Genomic DNA, 18,492 nt, shown 5'->3' with positions numbered 1-18,492 from the left:
TACATCTCATGTTTTTCATACAAACCAAGTAAGAAAAAGCTTCTTTTATGGTTGAGAGTTGATGTGTGTGACTATTTATAACAAATGAGTTTTGAATATTAATCAGCATCGATCATATATATGAATACATGTGAAAATTGGAAACTAAATTGTAAATAAGATGACAGATCATCAAATAAAACATTTTAAACTTCAGTTTGAAAAACATCATTTCATTTATTTATATAGTTTAACAAAATTACAAATGTTTTTTTTTTCTTTTTGTAATAGAGAGAACTTTTTCCTATTAATTGGGAGTGTTTAGTAACTTATAAAAAATCTTATTTGACAAAAGAAAAAGTTTTAGATAATATATAGATGAATAAAAATAATCTTAGTTTCTTTTTTTTTTTTTGCAATCTTCAACTTATACGGAAAGGGCATCACAAAAGTATCTAGGTCATGACCTAATGTTTGTGTGCATCAAATGTAACTTTTTTTTCCAATGTGTACTTTGATAATCAAGTCATCATTTTGCATCTTCATTTTCATAAGGTATTTTAAGGTTGCATTGACTTACACTTATGTTTCTCTTATCAAGTATTATTTTTACACTTAAATTATAGTACTCATAATTTAAGTATTGAAATAATATTTGATAAAAGGAACAAAAATATAAGTCAATGTAACTTCAATATAGCATATGAAGCTCCAAAATGCTGACAATCAAACTACACATTGAAAAAAAGAGAAAGTTTGCTTTAAGGAATTATGTTGGCGGCATATAGACACCAAATCATGTCTTGAATACTTTCATGATGTCATTTCTTCATAAGTTGTAAACAAAAAAATGAAATTAAAACTATTATTAATCCATCTATATATTTTTAATTTCTAAAACTTTTTCATTTTTCAAATGAAATTGTTTACAAGTTACTAAACACTCTCTATTAATAGAAAAAGTGCACCCTATCATAAAAAGGAAAAAGTGTTTGTAATTTTGTTAAATTATATGAAGAAATGAAATGATGTTTTTGAAACTGAAGTTTAAAATTTTATTTGATATGAAAATACATTGTAAAATCCTATTTTAGATGCTATGAGTATATGTTTTATGTTATGTGTGTGTGTGTGTAATGTATTGTTCAATCTCATTAATTTCTTTAGACTTAATGATATTCCTAAAACTTTATTTATTTGAATCCCAAATAAAAAGTAGTTATTATACCTATATCTTTATCTTTTAATATGATACTATTGCGTCATAAACTAAAACTTTCATGATTTTAATGTCTTATACTTTTACTCTCACACTCAGATTTTATCTCGTTTACCCATCACACCACCAAAAACCCATCCATGCATCCCTCTTTATCTCAATTCCATATGGCTTTATCTCCACGCCCAACCCAACACCAATTTATTTTTCATTCATCCTCTCAATCTCTCGGTCTCACACCCTCACACCATCATCAATCTGATTTCTCACTCATCGGTCTCACTTGAGCTCGTGGTTGCATCACTAAGGCTCGGTCAAATTCTCTACCTCTTTTGAGCTTGGTAAGCTAAATTCTTCACTTCTTTCTTTGGTTTCTCCCTACAATGTTCTAATTAAAAAAAATCAAGTTGTGTATATTGATGTTTTACTCATTGTATTAAAAAAAATCTACTTTATATGCAACTTTCTGATTGTCATATCTAAAGCATTTTTCAAATTTGATTTTGTTACTCTTCATTTCTCCTATAGGATGAACCATGTAAAGCCATGCATGCAGAGTTTTGTTATTCAAAACTTGCATGCAAAGCTATATTTGTGTTGTTATCACCTTCTTATTTGATATATGGACTAAAACGAAAATGTTGGGTAGGTATATGGACCAAAACTTATAGATTGTGTGGGTAAAGTGACTTAAACATAAGATTGTTGTGTCAATGTCATGTCAACACATAGTTAACGATGTTAATTGGTATTTGATGATAATGACCAAAACAATACTAAAAGTCTACGTGCAAGCAAGCATAGCAACAAGACATGGATGCGTTTTAGCTTCCCCACCATGACTCTTTAACAACGCCCATGTCTTCAACCTAATTCCAGACAAGGCTCAAAATTGGTGTTCTACCCTCGACCTAAAGTAAGGTTAGGTTTCCTTATCTCACCGTTGTTTTTACTATTTGATCTACCTACCTAAACCCACTTTTAACTTTGGCTTAATGTGAAATGACAATGGTACTTATGCAAGTGAAAAATATGCTAAACTTGCAACTTTGTATTTGTTGGTGATTAGGGGACTGAAATAATAGAATACGTACAACTTAAGCACAAATAACTTTATATAAAAAAAAATTATCAATACAATTCAATAGCTTTCAAACACTATTAAAAAAAAAGAAAAAATTAATATGTTAAAATTAGATAATTAATCAATTTAGCAGAAGTTTAAAAATTAGACAATTAATCATATTCAAATTGTAACACTTGTTTAAATTTACTGAATAAATTATTTATACTAAAAAATCTGCCTTGAAAATGATAAATTGGTTGTGGATTAGTCTAACCATATGAACCAATAAGAAACATGCAAACAAGGATTCAAACATAATAGTGTAGTAGTGACAATATAGATGATGAGATGGGAGACTCGTAAGTGAATGTTCCCTAGAAAATCCCTTGTTGATCTAATTAGTGTGGGATTTGTGAGGGCACATTCCCTTATTAAATTTTTTATTTTCTTGTAGTTGATTGCCAACAACAATGAGATGTGAGTGATGTAGTCTGAGAGAGAGATAATGTCTAACAATGACACCAACAAGACTTAAGAGCGATCGATCGATGGTAAAAAGAACACAACAATGACTAGGGAAAATCATTTATGTTATGAGATAACGATGAATGAATAATTGCCCAAACCTAATGGCATTACAATAATATTTTTTTTACTAAGGATAATTTAATAATTTTAACCTAAGAGGGTCAATATTGATATTCCCAACCCTAACTTGCTTCAAATGATAGGGGAAAGTCAACCTCAATCTTGTACCTAGTCAAACCATTTTTTCCTCATCAAAAGTTGGAGCATGTTCAAATGGGTTCCATGGGTTTGGGATTTTCTATCATCCCTATGTATGGGGATGACTAAAACAAGTAGTTAATTTTTAGGTACACATACTAAGCTAAAATGTAAAGATTGTCAAGGTACAAGGACCGAATGAATAATTAAAATTTAATTTAAAATATACTTGTATTTAAACATGTGCGTTACACGTGATTAATATTTATTTTATAATTATATTAACCAAATAATTTTGAATTTATAAATAATATTATAATTAAAACTTATAATAAATAAATATTATGAAATTACAAATTATAGTTTAAATTTATGATAAACAACTTATATTGTGTTATAATACTATTTTAACTGTTAACAATTCATTTTCAAAAAATGTTGAAATTCATTTTTTTAAGACAAAAAAAAAAAGGCTGCATAAGAAGCTAGGTGGTTGTAGTCATCCCAACTAGGTTGGCACCACAACAACCACCCGCATAAATGCACAAATTAAGTCTAATCCTTTATTTAAAAATAATAATACAAAAAGAGGATCAAGGGGAGATGAAAAGTCTAATCCAAGGGAGAAACACATAACACATAACAAGGGAGAAACACATAACACTCTATCTAAACATTGTAGATTGAAATAGATAAAATATTTAAAAAATCTCTTGTTTAAAAAACCTATTAGAAATGATTTTTATTGAAAACAACCCTCTTAAAATGATATTCTTATTATTAAAGAATAGAATAAATTACATTAACACTCCTTGAGATTTTTCAAATTATACATAATACCCCTCATTGTTTAATGTTTATAACAACCTCCCATATATGGGATGTCAATGTAATATTCAAACATCAAGACGCATACACACACATATTACACATTTCAAACATTAAAAGAGTTAGTACATGAATAAAAAAAAGAGTAATGTTGTATGTAATTCAAAAAAAGTTTAAGGGTACAAGTGTAATTTATTCTAAAGAATAACTCTTAATGAACATTATACTCTTGAGTAATGATATTACTCTCACTCACTATCTTATAACTCATTTTCATCTTATTTGTTTATTTTTGTATTTCTCTTCACTTTTTTCACCATAATTCTCGGTTAGGTTCTGACTATCGGATGAACAAGTTACATTTGTTTGTTTTTGTATTTCTATTCACTTTTCTCACTCACTATCGGATGAACAAGTTACATTTCCTTGTACTTTATTTACATTGAAGATATCTTAGATGTGTGTATGAAAAAAAGATAAAATATAGACGACAGAGAAAGTAACATTCCAGTAGTTTATCTGGTGGTCATGCAAAAACATTGACATATGGATTTCTGACTAATGTTTTAACGTCAGTTTTATAATCACCGAAAGTGTAAATTAATGTCAATTTGAACCGTTGGTAAGCTATAAAATAACCATGGCTAAAACCAGGTGCGTAGAGAAAGTGTGTCATATAAGAATGAACATCTTATGTAAGAATGAGAATGACCAATCTTAACCATTAGATTAAAATGAAAGATCAAGATTAAAACATTTTAAATTCAAATAAAAATTTTATTTAACCATAAATCTCTAAAAGATTTATCAAACATGAAATCAAATATCTTAAATATTTAACTTATGTCTTTTATCGGAAAAAAAAATTATGTCAAGATCGGCACTGCAACAACCACCACCATACCGTCACCGTGATTGCTGCTAAAACCACCGTCGTTGTCACTGTTGTCGGTGGTCATGGGGGCGATCATAGTAATAGTAATGATGGAAGTAATAGTGACAACGGTCATGGTGGTGGTGACGGTGATCATAATAGTTGTGATGAAAACGATCATGACGATAATGGTCATGGAGGTAATAGGTTCGAGATATTTTATGATAAAATAAATTAAATCTTTAAGATATTTGATTTATTGTTTGATAAATCTTTTAGAGATTTTACATTTAAATAAAACTTTAATTTGAATTTTAAATGCTTTAATCTTGACTTTTCATTTTAATCTAAATGTTGAGATTAATCATTCTCATTGTCACATAAAGTGATCATTCTCATATGATAAGTCTCTCTCTCTATATATATGCATATGTATAATTATAAAATTGAGAAATATTTAACATGTTTAAACAATGAAATTGGTACTGTTAGGGTAAAACAAGTTGGAATATTAATAATGAAAAAAAAACACAAGAGCTAAATGCAGTGGTCCCATGCATGAAACAATGCATGATTGTCTTTTCCTTCGTTCTCATCTCCAGAGTCAGTGAGCATACGTTCGTCTGCCATTTTGCATATATGTGCAGTACAGAGCCTCCAACGGGTTTGTGGTCTTTTCTTTTCCATTATCTACTTCTACTTCTCCCCGTGACCTTCTCTCTGCTATAGCTAAAGCATTCATTCTCTCTTCTTATCCCCTAGCCTGCTCTTGTCTATTACTGCGTGCTTCACACTCTCCAATTTCCTTTCAGATATTTACTTAGCCAAACCCAATTTGATATCTGTGCTCCGTTTCTTAATTCTCTGGACTTGTGTTTCAGACTGAATATATATCGCACACACCACTCTTTTTTGGATTTTGGCTACAATAGAGAGGTTTAGAATGTACAATATATATTTAATTCAGCGGTGATCTTTCTATATATGGCATTCTTTTTTTTATTAATAAAATGGGAAATTCATCGTATTCCTAAAATGTTATCTTCCTTTTTTTTTTTAAATCAATATATTATCTATCCATTCTTATGATTTTTTTCCTGGGTCAAAGTGTCCCCAATTCCAAAAAGAGACTCATTTATACTTAACCTAAGTATATTTTTCACAGTAAAAATCATACTCATTTTAGTCATGTCAGCAAATTTATCAGGTGGTTTAATTAATTAAATGACATAATAAAATTACTTTGCAAAATCTCTTATATTAATGCATGACATAATAAAAACTTTTACAAGAACACATACCCATTAAACTCTTACTATATCACATCTACCCCTTATTCTCTTTATTTAATTAATTTTTCTTTTTCTTCCCATCTCCAATTTTTACCACATTTTTGGGCGGCGGAATAACACTACTCCATTTTTTTAACCTAAAACCATAGCCAACAACTTGTATTCTGTCTACTTATTGGGTATAGGGTTTTGCAGCTTCTAAAAAGTCATTATCTTCCTCCACAATCCAATTAGGTAATATAATAGTACTACTACTTGAGAGAGAGCCTTTTCCTGAAGACTGAGACACAAACTGATATTTAACTCCATTTTCCAACCAAAGTTCAAAAAATCACTTTTCCCACACTTCAAATACCTTCTTCAATTAAGATTTGAACCAATAAATGAGTTCAAGCTGCGGAAGAACCCATGGATTCAATTTGGACTTGGCCAAATCCTCATCCACCTCAACCCTAACTTCACCCACCTCCTCTCCTTCTTCAACAACAACCTCGGAAACCACCAACTCCCCCCAATCAATAATCTTCACGAAAAAACCTCGTACCCTCCGAAAGCGACCGAACCAAACCTTCAATGAAGCCGCCACACTCCTCTCCACAGCTCATCCGAACCTCTTCTCAATAAAAAACCTAAAAAAACCCGAAAAGTTCACCAAACCAGTAACAGAAAATATTAGCCACTCGTCAGAACCGTTATTACTGTTCAGAGAGTGTGAAAATAACGACAACGACGCGTTCTCTTTTCTCCTTGAAAGCAAACGTGGTTTCCAAACGGAGTCGAACAAGGTCTTCTTCGGCGTGCGAGAGAATATTAATAAGCCTTGCGAATTGAGCACTTCAGTGCCGAATTGCGATGAATTTGAGAGTGAAGAGTTCGATTGCCAATCGATGCTCGACGAGGAAATAGAGGAAGGAATCGATAGCATCATGGGAGGAGGAGGAGGAAGAGTTGAAGAGGATGATGTTAATCGTGCCGCTTCGTGTCACGGCGGTGACGGCGAGAAATTCGGTTGCGTGAGGGCTCTACGGCGAGATGATACGAAGTGGTGGAATTTTTGTGTGGTTGACATGCTTCAAATCTCGCCGCGGATGAAGCACGCTGCGGCGGAGGATTTGGTTCCGGCCACCGCAATGGCAACAACGACCGAGAAGACAAAGACGAAGAACAAGAAAAGCAAAAAGGTGGTGAAGAAATTAACAGAGGTTTTTTTTTTTTATGGACAAATGTTAATTTTTTATAATACTAATTTTGATAACATATGATCGAACTCAATTTTTTTTTCTCTTAATCATTCAAATCACCCTATATTTTCAGGAATTATCAGAGGTAGCAGTGAGTAAGGGCTTGCGGTTGAAATTGAATTACGACGGTGTTCGGAGTGCTTGGTCCAATCGGGGGTCGCCATTTGCCGATGGTTCGCCGGGAAATGACGTCACCCTACGTTGCTCGTCTCTCGCTCGCGATTTGAATAAGTCTAAAAGAAAAAAGGTTTGAAACTTTCGTTTTTCACTGTGAAATAAACACTGAACCTTCTCCTTCCTATGGTCCCTATTTAACTATAAGTAATTTGCTTTTGGAAGAAAATTTAAAGACATAATAGCTTCTGGAAGAAAAAACGTTTTATTGATTAATAATATAAAAAAAAATTATATTAATAATGCATATACAAACCAAATACAAATTTAAATATAATAATGTTTTTTTAGTTAGTGACATGTATATTTCATTATTTTATGAACAAAGTTTAAAATAGGGCTTGTTTCGGGGTTATGTTTTTATATCAATATTAACATCTTAATTATTTGCTATTTAAATAGATGGAAAAAATTAAAAGAACGACCCTTGCATTTAAATGCATATGGAAAGCATTATTTTTTTTTATCATAATATTTACGTAATTACATGAATTGCACTATATATATAACGATCTCTCTCTATTTTGCTATTGTATAACGATCTCTCTAACTCACAAAAGTTTTTTGTTGTTATTATTTTAACGATAAATATAAGTCGTTAATTTGTTAGTTTTTCTTGTTATTATTATATGTACGTAATTTCACTAAATTTTTTATTGGTTATTATCCTTTTTTATATATATAGTATTACTACCTTTTATCAACATTTGACATGTGTTAGTGTAGCTTCTGAAATCTGAACTCAAAATGTTTAGTGGGGGTGTTCATGTTATACTAGTGCTATATAGTAGTGCAGTGTGGTGCAAAAGCACTGAACCTTTTTTTTTTGGTTTTGCAATATTGGTGTGGTTTCAGGACATGTCGATTTCTTGGTGGAGGGAGGGAGGAGTAAGAAAAGCTAGTGTGCTACGCTATAAAGAAAAGAAGCAGATCAGACATCAGTTTAGGATAGTCAACGCACATCAACGGCCCAGAATGAAGGCATGATTGAGTTTAATTGACCATATTAGAAAATTTTTGATTTGTTAGAAAAACAAGAAAATAGTAATATGCTTTTTTTTTTTTCCTTTTTCTCTCTTTCAGATATTACATTCATGATATGTATTTGATTAAAAAAGAAGCTTTGATATTTTTCTTCTTGTTTTTTGTAATTTTTTTAATCCTAACAAAATGTATATATATATGGTTTAGGATAAATAAAGTGTAAAAATTGAACTAAGTAAACTCTTGCAAGATTGTAAATACAGAAATGTTTGGTATGAGATTTATTGCATGTCATGAGACTCAAGAAGATGAAAGAGACTTTTACAATTTCAGAGATTAAAGCGAAATTAATAACGCGAGAATTCTAAGACTAAAATAACATTCGTGTTATAGTTTTATAAACTCATGAAAAGTTATACCTCTCAAATGACACATGATACTCACATGTTATATAGGTGTGCCACATTATTATTTAGATGCCTTAACTTTAATAACATGAAATGTACATAAAGATTAATATATTAGCGAACATGATCATAAGTAACTATTCAATTTAATCAAAATTTCATAATTTTTAGGATAAATTAATCTATAGGTCTCAGAATTATTTGATAATTTTTAATTAAGTATTTAAACTAAATATTTTTTTAATTAAGTTTTTAAACTTTTATTAGATCCTCATCGTTTCATTAACCATAGAGACCTAATTAAAAAAGAAATAAAAATTCAGGCACCTAATTAAAAAATTTCAAATAATTCAAGGACTTACCTTATTAATTATTAAACTCTTCTTAGGCTTCCACAATATTATTCCGAAGTCTATATAGGCTACTACTATTTAGTACTTTCATCGGTCATTATTATCTTATTTTTAGGCCAACATTCTTAACACTGGAGGTTTTAAGTTTAGTATTCTCAACCTCTCTGCAAGTTCTTCAGCTAGTATTCTCAAATTCCACTAATTGTATTTTTAGTTTTCCCTTACAAGTTCTGCTTGGACAAACTTAATGCACTCCTTCTAAATACACTGTTCAATTAAGTCATATTTTTTTTATGATTTTTAATTTACTATTAAATTATTTAGTAGGTTCCTATTTTTTAAAAAAAAATAATTAGGCCCCTAAATAATATTTTTAATTGAATTCCGGAACTTCTATTTCTTTTTTAATTAAGTCCGTGCCGTAAAAAGAATGACTCGGGAACTTAATTAAAAATTGTAAAATAATTCAAGGACCTGCAGATTTTAAATATTTTATTTAAATATCTATTAACTCTAAATTTAAATTGATATTCTATTAATTAATATTTTATTTAAATATTTGTTAAGTCCTAGTTTTTAATTAAATGTTTAAATTAGTTAAATATTATATTTATTTAAGTTTTGGTATTCTATTCAATAACGTATCGACTAATATTTTAATTAACATTTATTAAGTCCTAATTTTTAATTAAATACGAATATTAGTTAAATATTTTATTCATTTAAAATTCCGTATTCTATTCATTAAATGCTTTATTTAAATTTTGAGACTTAGTACTATTATAATTGAGTCTGGATTGAAAATGGTATTCTGTTCATTAATATTTTATTTAAATATTTAGTCCAAATTTTCAATCGAATACTAAAATTAGTTAAATATTCATTAATGTTGCAATGGTCAATTTCAATGCTAGTTTCAATTTTAACGTTGCCAGCAGTGGAGTAGAGTACTTACTTCACAGTTGAGTACAAAAATTTCTATTTAATTGCTCATTGCTCTGCCAAGAGCATCTAGCAACGGACATATACTAATATTATTAACTTTAAAAAAAAGATTGTAGCATTTTTATTTATAATGTAAGGTAGGTACATCAAACTTACAACATATATTATGTATTACTCTGCTGTGCAAAAATGTAATAAAAAAATATAATTATTTTTCAACCTTTTCCCTTAATTGGGCTGTGGGTACATATATAATAGAGGGTTCATTTGAACCCTTTGCTCTGCAATTTTGAACTTCATTTAATTTCTGCTTCATGCTATCTAGTTTCCTCTTCACTTTGCTGAGTCTTTCAAATTCCAACTCTGCTGCCTGAGAATCTCCTTCAAATATAATATTTACCCCTCTTTTCCTTTTTTTCAGCATTTTCTTCAACTTAACATCATTGCTGACCTCCATAGAATCCTGAAAATACAACATTAAAGTGCAACAAATTGTTAATAGAACTTCCAATAACATAGGCTACCTTTTCTCAAGTGATCTACAAGAAAAATTCTGTGTTCTTTGAAATACTTTGCACTGCATAGTCGCTTCTCAAGCAAGCAAAAACGCAAACAGAAGACAACATTTAGATTAGTAGAAAAGCACCTTGTTGCCATTTTCTCTTTCCAAAGGTGGAGGTATTTCTTGTTGTTGCCTTTTCTTCAAAAGACTGTCAGATAAGTTATTTTTCTCTTTGCCTGTGATGTTTTTACCATCCTTCTGGGAATGAATCACAGTAATTTTGGAGACCGTTGATTTCAAAAGCTCATCTTTCTCCACAATTTGAGATATAGAGTCCGTTGAGATCTTAGAAGTGAAACTCTGAAGCTGTTCTCCTTCTGATTGATACTGAAACAACACTCACTTATGTCAGACTTCATTTCAGATTCCAAGAAACACAATTTCTTAATTCCTGACATAAATAAATGCCATGTTATTAACAGATTAATAAGAACAATGAGTTTGAGTGATATTGTGAAGCATTTTTTGGTCTTCTCAAACTTCTGCACAAAAACATGTTACTAAATCCCAGATGGATCCTAATTTTCATCAAATAACCTCCAATTCACTATCTTGTTCCCAACTGCCTATAAACTGAACTAGTTATTATAAATCTTATTCACCGACTGATTATAAATATATCAACACTAAAGGATGTCTAGATGAGATGATAATCATTCAGAAGAGACATATGGCAGATTTCTAAAAAAATATGAATCAGAGAAAGAACAGAATAAAAGAAATAATATTACTCGTAAATTGAAAAAGGAGAGAGCAAAAGCATAACAGTAAAGCTTACCCTTCTGGTTTTAAGTGCTAAGTAACGAGCATTTTTGAACCATTTGCTAACCTGCATTTTCTAACACATTAGTAACAGAGTTTGAACAGGTCAAGAGCTGACTGACTTGAATAAAGACCAAAAGCAATGCAAGTAACTTGCAGATGGAGATAGTACAAAATTTGCTGTTTAATACATAATGTTTAACAAAGGTAACACTACTACAAGACAAATTCAGAATTTCAGATTAATGTAGAAACAAGATGCAACTAGAGACTGCAAGGCATAACCTTTTCAGGATCTAGTCCCAACTCTTTCGAAAGACTGTCCTTCACAGATCTTGGAGGAAGCTCATTCTCTGCAAAAGCTTGGCGAAGTTTCTGGCATATTTCATCAAAAAAAATTAAAAGACACAAATTAGTGCGTGTATAATTATTTATATATGTGTTGTCAACTGGAGTTTCAAAAGAGGAGAGGAAGGGGGTAATGACAACAAAGAAAGATGACAACAGGAATTACTCAACTCTACAAGTAATACCTCAACGGCATCAACCGGAATCCTGAAACAAGATCTTCTTATTTGTATGCCTGAAGAGCCCTCTCTTGTTGTATCATTTTTCTCATTATTGGAATGTTTATTCTCACTTTCATGCAGAGTCATAAGAGTATTGACAGCATCAGACTCCTTTTCTCTTCTCTTTCTTTTGCCAGGACCCCAATCTTCATCTTCACTCACTTGTTCACAAGGTGGAGCATCCTTCCCAAACATTTCCTGAAAAGACGTAAAATCAAATGAAACTTATGGCCAGAGAAGAAAATAGGGAGCACTACTTTTTTAGTAGTATTTCCATGCACAAAAAAGTGAAGAAGCACAAAATTTCCATCTGTACAACAACCAAGAGAAAATAATACATTTAATTGGAAACTCATTTTTAATCACTACTATAATCAAATATTTCCCAACCCAATTTATAAGAAAGACCAACACGGTACCAGTTAATAAATGACAGGCAGTGGGGCTTAACAAAAGCCTTAAATTTTGCACTATAAACTCAAGGCTGGTGACTTTTGAATTCTATACTATTGCTGAAGTTGTCAACATTACTTTGAGAACTCATGAGTATGTTGAATGAGAACTTAGATACTCACATCATAGAGTTTCTTGTAGTCAACAGCTTTACGCTGCCTAGGGCCACATGCTATTTCCCCAGATTCATTAGAATCTATGCAGCTATTAACAGAATAGTATTCATGACTGACGCCTTCATCTACTGGAGGACATTCACCATTCAAAGACCACAGACTGGAAGAACTGGTTGAATCATTGGATGCATTTCCATCATCTCCTTCTATGTCGATGCTGTGGCTGTCTTCTTTCTTCTCTGGATTGTAATCATCATCTTCAGGATCATCTGATGGCCATTCTTCTTCTGGATTTAGCAATGCAATGTCACCATCAGGCATAGAAGCCTCTTCCTTGAATACATCCTTAATTTATTGGACAAATGCATTACTACTTATAGCAGTAAGAATGAATATATCTAAAGAGAAGTTGAAATTTGAAAAATTGGTGGATAAGAGACTATTAAGGTAAAAAACCTGCCAAGTACTGTCTAGGGAGAATTGAGTCCCAAGATGGGCATTTGTTGCCTCTAGTATTTCTATCTTACATTCACAAAACTTGCAAAACCAGCCTTGATCTCCAGGAGGAACTGCAATGTATAATAAGCAATTTGTTTTACGAATAAAAAATCAGCACAATAAAGGTTACAGAACAAGCTGACAGGTGTAAACAGGAACTCACTATTTTCAGTATCCAAAGGAGGATTGAGACATCTCTGGTGAAAAGCACGATTGCATGTGCCATCACAGAGTATAATATCATTATCTGGGAAAGCTTCATGTAGTTTGCAATTGGCACAGAATATCTAGATGAACAAAAAACCAGAAAAATATTCAACTTTGGAAATGGTGAGCCATCCCTTGTTTGTATGAATTGATTTGACATGAAAACAGTATGCAATCAATGATTCCCCATTAGAAAATCAAAACAAGATGCAAAGCATTATAAAAGGTCCTGAACAGGAAAGAATGCAAAAAGATAACATCAATACACAATATAGTGAAGTAGCCATAGTTTTGACACTTGCTCACATTTTCATGATAAACAGATCCATCTGGAGCAATGGCAGAATCTTCAATGCTACCCACAGAACTAAGAGAATCCAGCTGGCGTATGGCATCACGAATATTAAGTTTACATTTTAAAATCTGCTTTTTTGCTCTTAGTAGCTCCTTTTCTGGCCTAATCTTCTCCCGACTGTAGCAAGAATAATGATCAGTTACTTAACTATTTCTCAAGGGAAAGTTTTTGGTTCTAAAAACTATTAATTGTTTTTCAATTAAGATCACACTGCATTGTTTCTCAAGCAATTTTTCCAAGAAACAGGAAAAATATGTAAAGAAACTAAAAAAATTCAACTTCAGAATAATTCATCAATTTATTTTAGAGTCAAAAAAGCACTAGTAAGAACACATTTAATTACAGAGAAACAAATATAATATCATTAAGAAAATAATTATAACATAAACAATGTCAATTCTGGAAGTATGGTCAACATGAGAAAAAAGAATAAATTCATATAAATGGTTTATAAATGTTTTTATATCTAACATAACTGATGATAATTAAGCAAAATCTTGCCTAGGCTTCAGCACACAGAAAAATACAAAAGAAAATTTTCCTTAAAAACAAGGGAAACTATTAATGGACATACAAATGAATGTCCAATAAATAAAATTGAATGTTTCTTGCAAGAAGTATATATTTATCCATCTCTCTCTGGTTTCTACAAGTGTTTTTTTCCCCTATGTTTGCGATAATAAGTCAAATAATACACAGCATAGGTTAATAATTGCAGGACAACTTAAATTATCTAAAAGCATTCTAAAAATATCCTTCTGAGGACATGACACATAGTAAACACAAGGGTCCTACCATTGTTGATTATGATTGTTTGTGTCTTTCCTATTTCCTTTCTGACAAAGTAAGTTTCCCTCAAATTGTCATTTCACATGTAATTTAATTAGACTAAACAAAAGCTTTCCTCAACAATGGCTAGGGTCCAGAAATCTGGAATTGGACAATTTCTAAGATTTCTGTTTTATCAAACTAACTTCGTATCATTTCTTCACATGTTGTATAATTTCCTAGTATTATATCTTTTCTATTGATGGAGAAATTATGCATTATACGCAACACTACCATGGCTAGGGTCCAGAAATCTGGAATTGGACAATTTCTAAGATTTCTGTTTTATCAAACTAACTTCGTATCATTTCTTCACATGTTGTATAATTTCCTAGTATTATATCTTTTCTATTGATGGAGAAATTATGCATTATACGCAACACTACCATGATTATCCTGCCAATGTAAAATAGGTATATATCAAATTTCCCTAACAATATATGCCCCAATTTTTCATGAAAAAATTTTAAAAATTCCTAGATGCAATATAGTGATCATATTTTTCCTACTTATAATAATAACAATCCATTTACAGATTCATCTGAATTTGTAGTAGGGAAGACTACATCTCATTCAATCATTTGAAAAACAATATAAGCTAATTAAAATATTTTCACATACCTTTGACCTTTCCAACCTTCTCCAGAGTAAGCATCGATAAGGTTCTGCTCTAGCTTCATTTTGATTAAGAGGTACCTTGTTCTCCTTCGCAGGCGTGAAGCATCATCAACATCCATGTTATTCCTTTGTCTTTTCTTCTTTCTTCTCTTATGTTTTTTAATCTTTTCCTCCCCATCAACATCATTCCCCTCTATTCCAGAACTATGAGAATTTTTTCCTCCTTCTAGCTTTGTTGAAGACAGCATCCGCGAAGATTTCCCATCGGTTTTATGCCGATATTTTCTAATAATCACTTTTTTATTCGAAGAATCCTCAAGCGGTGCCTTGATGGAAGAATCCGTAACTGTCTTCTTTGATTTGTTTGTACCAGCTCTGTGTTTATGAGATTTTAACTTAACTTTGTGTTTCTTCTCTTGGCATTTTGTGCTACTTGTTTTGAATTTCGAGGAAACTAGCTTGGACATAGTCTGTTCCTGTGAGTAACTAGATTTTCCAGATCCTTCGCTATTTAAACTATCCACATCCCGCATATTAATTGATTCTGTATCACCCCTGAAGTACAGGCATAAAATTGATAAATAATGACATTAAAAAGTACAAGAGATATGGCAGTTAACATATTTATGTGCAGACATATATTTGGTACAAATAAGGACATATCACACTGATGATTAATTGCACTTTGAAATGGAAATATAAGGTGGGTTGGATGGTTAAGGAAGAAGGGAAGAAGGGAAAGGTCGTAGGTTTGATCCCCTCTGCTAACAAAAACTAACATTCTAAAAACCTAACATTTGCGGATTAAAAAAATAATTGCACTTTGATATGTAGATATAAGGTGTGTTGGATGGTTAAGGAAGAAGGGAAGAGGGGAAAGGTCGTAGGTTCGATCTCCTCTACTAACAGAAACTAACATTGTAACAAACTAACATTTGTCAATCATACAAAGTCATTTATAACCCACAGAAAATAACAATCCTTAATAGAAAAAACCATGATTACAATCATTAATATTTTGATACATATATACGACCCTGACTTATGAATCCATATTATAAGATAATGAAAGATATCATTACAACCAAATTCACACAAAACACAATGTATGTTCAGTTAGGTTGCACCATTCAAACTGACAAACCAGCATGATGTTTATTGTTGATTCACAGTAAATCAATTCAAATACATAAGCGTGCAAAGATGAGAAAGACTATTTCAAAAAGGATAGGGGTAAGGACGAGTGATGATGACCTACTTGATAATCCCCTAGGAAATCAAGCTACAATCATCAATAATAGCATAGTAATTGATAACCTAAACAAATTCAGATCAAAGCAAAACATATCAAACACACAAATAGTTCATCAAAACCCAGATGCAAAATTGCCAAGCATGCACAGCACAAAACTTGCCAGCAACCATTCCATGCATTACATACATGGTCACAACACAAAAACACACAGAAGAAGAACACAATTCAAGAATCACTCGACAAATTCAATGAAGAAGAAAACTTCTTAGGCATGATGACTACAAACAAGACCCTGATCACTTCAAAGGCTAAAAGAACCACAAAAATTTACTAATCATCAATTTCATCAATCTTCCTCAGAACCATAATTCAATCTAGAAAACAAACACTTATGATTAGAGAAGCCAATTGGTCAAGAAAGCCACGTCAAGGCCTAAACTTTTCTGAGCCCCACAAAGCTCAAAGACAAAACAAAGAAACCCACATGAGTTTTAAGGCCAATAAGAGAAAACCAACCTGCAATGGAAGATGAAAGATGGATAAAGATCTGAACTTTGAATGGCTTCTGAAGCTGTGTCACGGTGGAAAAAAGGAATATAATAAAACTGAGAGCTTTGAAGAAATAATAAGTGAAGTTAGCCTCTTTTTTTTTATTGAGTGAATATGACTTGAATTTGAAATTGGGTCTTTGATTCCCAATGTCGATGAATGATAGAACAATCACCGGTAACGGTGTGGTTGTTCCCGAAGCCTCACCACCAACGGTAAGCTTCTTATGCTGCTGCTTCTTTTCTTTCTCTTCACTGTTAAACTCTACCTTTCTTGTGTTGGGGTGTGTATAGTACTTACACCTTATGATGACTTTCTCATTTCATTATCAGTACATAGTAGCTAAAAAGTGTTCATCTTTGTTTTGTTTGTCTTTCTATACTTTTTGTTTATCGGTTTATCCAGTAAATAATTTATCTACTCGTTATGAATAATGTCTACTTTATTTATGGTTGTTTATATTTTTTATTGGCTTTTATAATTTTTGTTTATTTTTATTTCTCATTTATAACTTTTTAATTATCTCTCGTATTTGTAAATATGCTACTTCTCTTAGAAAAAATACACACAATTATTATTTATGTATTTATTATACAGTTATTATTTGTATTTTTTATACTATCACTGGATCACTGATTTTAAATATTCTTTTATTGTCAATATTAAAAAAAAAATTACATGTGTATTTATCAAATAATAAATTACACTAGTCATTATGAGATTTTGTAAAATTATATAAATTTTTACCTTTTTACATTTATAATAATTTCTATTTCGAGAATTTGGTATAATATTTTTCAAATAATTAAAGAAGTTAGTATAATATATAACTAGGTACCAGTGTATATTTTTCAAAAATTAAGGGGTTAGCGTAGGAGTAGAAAAAAGTAATTGTTTATATAATTTTACAAAATCTCTTAGGTAATTATTTATTTATTGAACTAATTATTTATTTATTTATTTATATCAAAATTGTATCTTTACGTACGGCAAACAAAAACAGATTTGTTCTTTTGGGGGAACTCAAATCCCCGTTAGATATATTTATGCTGTTGTCTTAATGTTTTTCAGTGTGTGTGTGGAGCCAATGGCAATGAAGTGTCTCCAACCATCTATCCCCGTTAGATATATTTAATTCCTCAAATTTGAGTTATTTTGCTTTTAATCTTCCAAATTTAAAATTGTTTTTTTTATTCTCTAAAATCAATAAAATGTTTTTTAGTCCGTTTGCATAATATGAGCCAAAACAAGGAATATGAGATTTACAATTTAGGGAAACTTTTTATTACCAAAAATTTATTTTCTATTTTAAAATTTGAAGTATGATTTTCCTGTCATTAAAAATTGTTAGAATCAAATCAATAAAAGAATTAAAGCGGTTAATGACTTTGTAATTTATTTACTGACTTGATTTTGATAGTTTTTAACAGTCATGAAATTGTATTTTAAATTATTTTAAAATAGAAAATAGAAAATCAAATTTTGGCCATCAAAAGTTGTCAAAAATTGTTAATCTTTTATTTCTTATTTGGCTCACACTATGCAAAATGTCTAAAAATAGTATTTGTGTTCTTCTTCTTTGTATTTTTTTAACAAGAAAAGAAACAAAAACACAAGTTATAAAGGAAATAA

The 18,492-nt window shown here is 30.9% G+C and overlaps 2 protein-coding genes across 3 annotated transcripts; one reads left to right on the top strand and one right to left on the bottom strand.

Moving 5' to 3' along the window:
• The first annotated feature begins 5,954 nt into the window (after positions 1 to 5,954).
• LOC100783619 (protein CHLOROPLAST IMPORT APPARATUS 2) lies at positions 5,955 to 8,528 on the top strand. 2 transcript variants are annotated; one of them, XM_006586932.4, is made up of 3 exons: positions 5,955 to 7,186; positions 7,299 to 7,472; positions 8,255 to 8,528. In XM_006586932.4, the coding sequence occupies exons 1-3, from the start codon at positions 6,368 to 6,370 to the stop codon at positions 8,384 to 8,386; spliced, it is 1,125 nt and encodes a 374-aa protein (XP_006586995.1). In that variant the 5' UTR covers positions 5,955 to 6,367; the 3' UTR covers positions 8,387 to 8,528. The 2 variants fall into 2 exon arrangements, with proteins under 2 accessions (XP_006586995.1, XP_006586996.1); XM_006586933.4 differs by having other exon boundaries at positions 6,159 to 7,165.
• Positions 8,529 to 10,194: 1,666 nt separating this feature from the next.
• LOC100816912 (pathogenesis-related homeodomain protein) lies at positions 10,195 to 17,183 on the bottom strand. Its single transcript, XM_003533690.5, has 11 exons — positions 16,828 to 17,183; positions 15,060 to 15,611; positions 13,562 to 13,727; positions 13,212 to 13,335; positions 13,007 to 13,119; positions 12,557 to 12,895; positions 11,946 to 12,179; positions 11,698 to 11,787; positions 11,429 to 11,479; positions 10,735 to 10,977; positions 10,195 to 10,551 (listed from the first exon to the last, which is right to left on the bottom strand). The coding sequence occupies exons 2-11, from the start codon at positions 15,587 to 15,589 to the stop codon at positions 10,297 to 10,299; spliced, it is 2,145 nt and encodes a 714-aa protein (XP_003533738.1). The 5' UTR covers positions 15,590 to 15,611; positions 16,828 to 17,183; the 3' UTR covers positions 10,195 to 10,296.
• Between the last annotated feature and the right edge of the window lie 1,309 nt (positions 17,184 to 18,492).

Source organism: Glycine max, chromosome 9 (assembly GCF_000004515.6).
Source record: "Glycine max cultivar Williams 82 chromosome 9, Glycine_max_v4.0, whole genome shotgun sequence".
Classification (NCBI taxonomy): Eukaryota; Viridiplantae; Streptophyta; class Magnoliopsida; order Fabales; family Fabaceae; genus Glycine; species Glycine max.
Note: the sequence above shows the minus strand (reverse complement) of the source record. Positions and strands in the feature narration are given on the sequence as shown.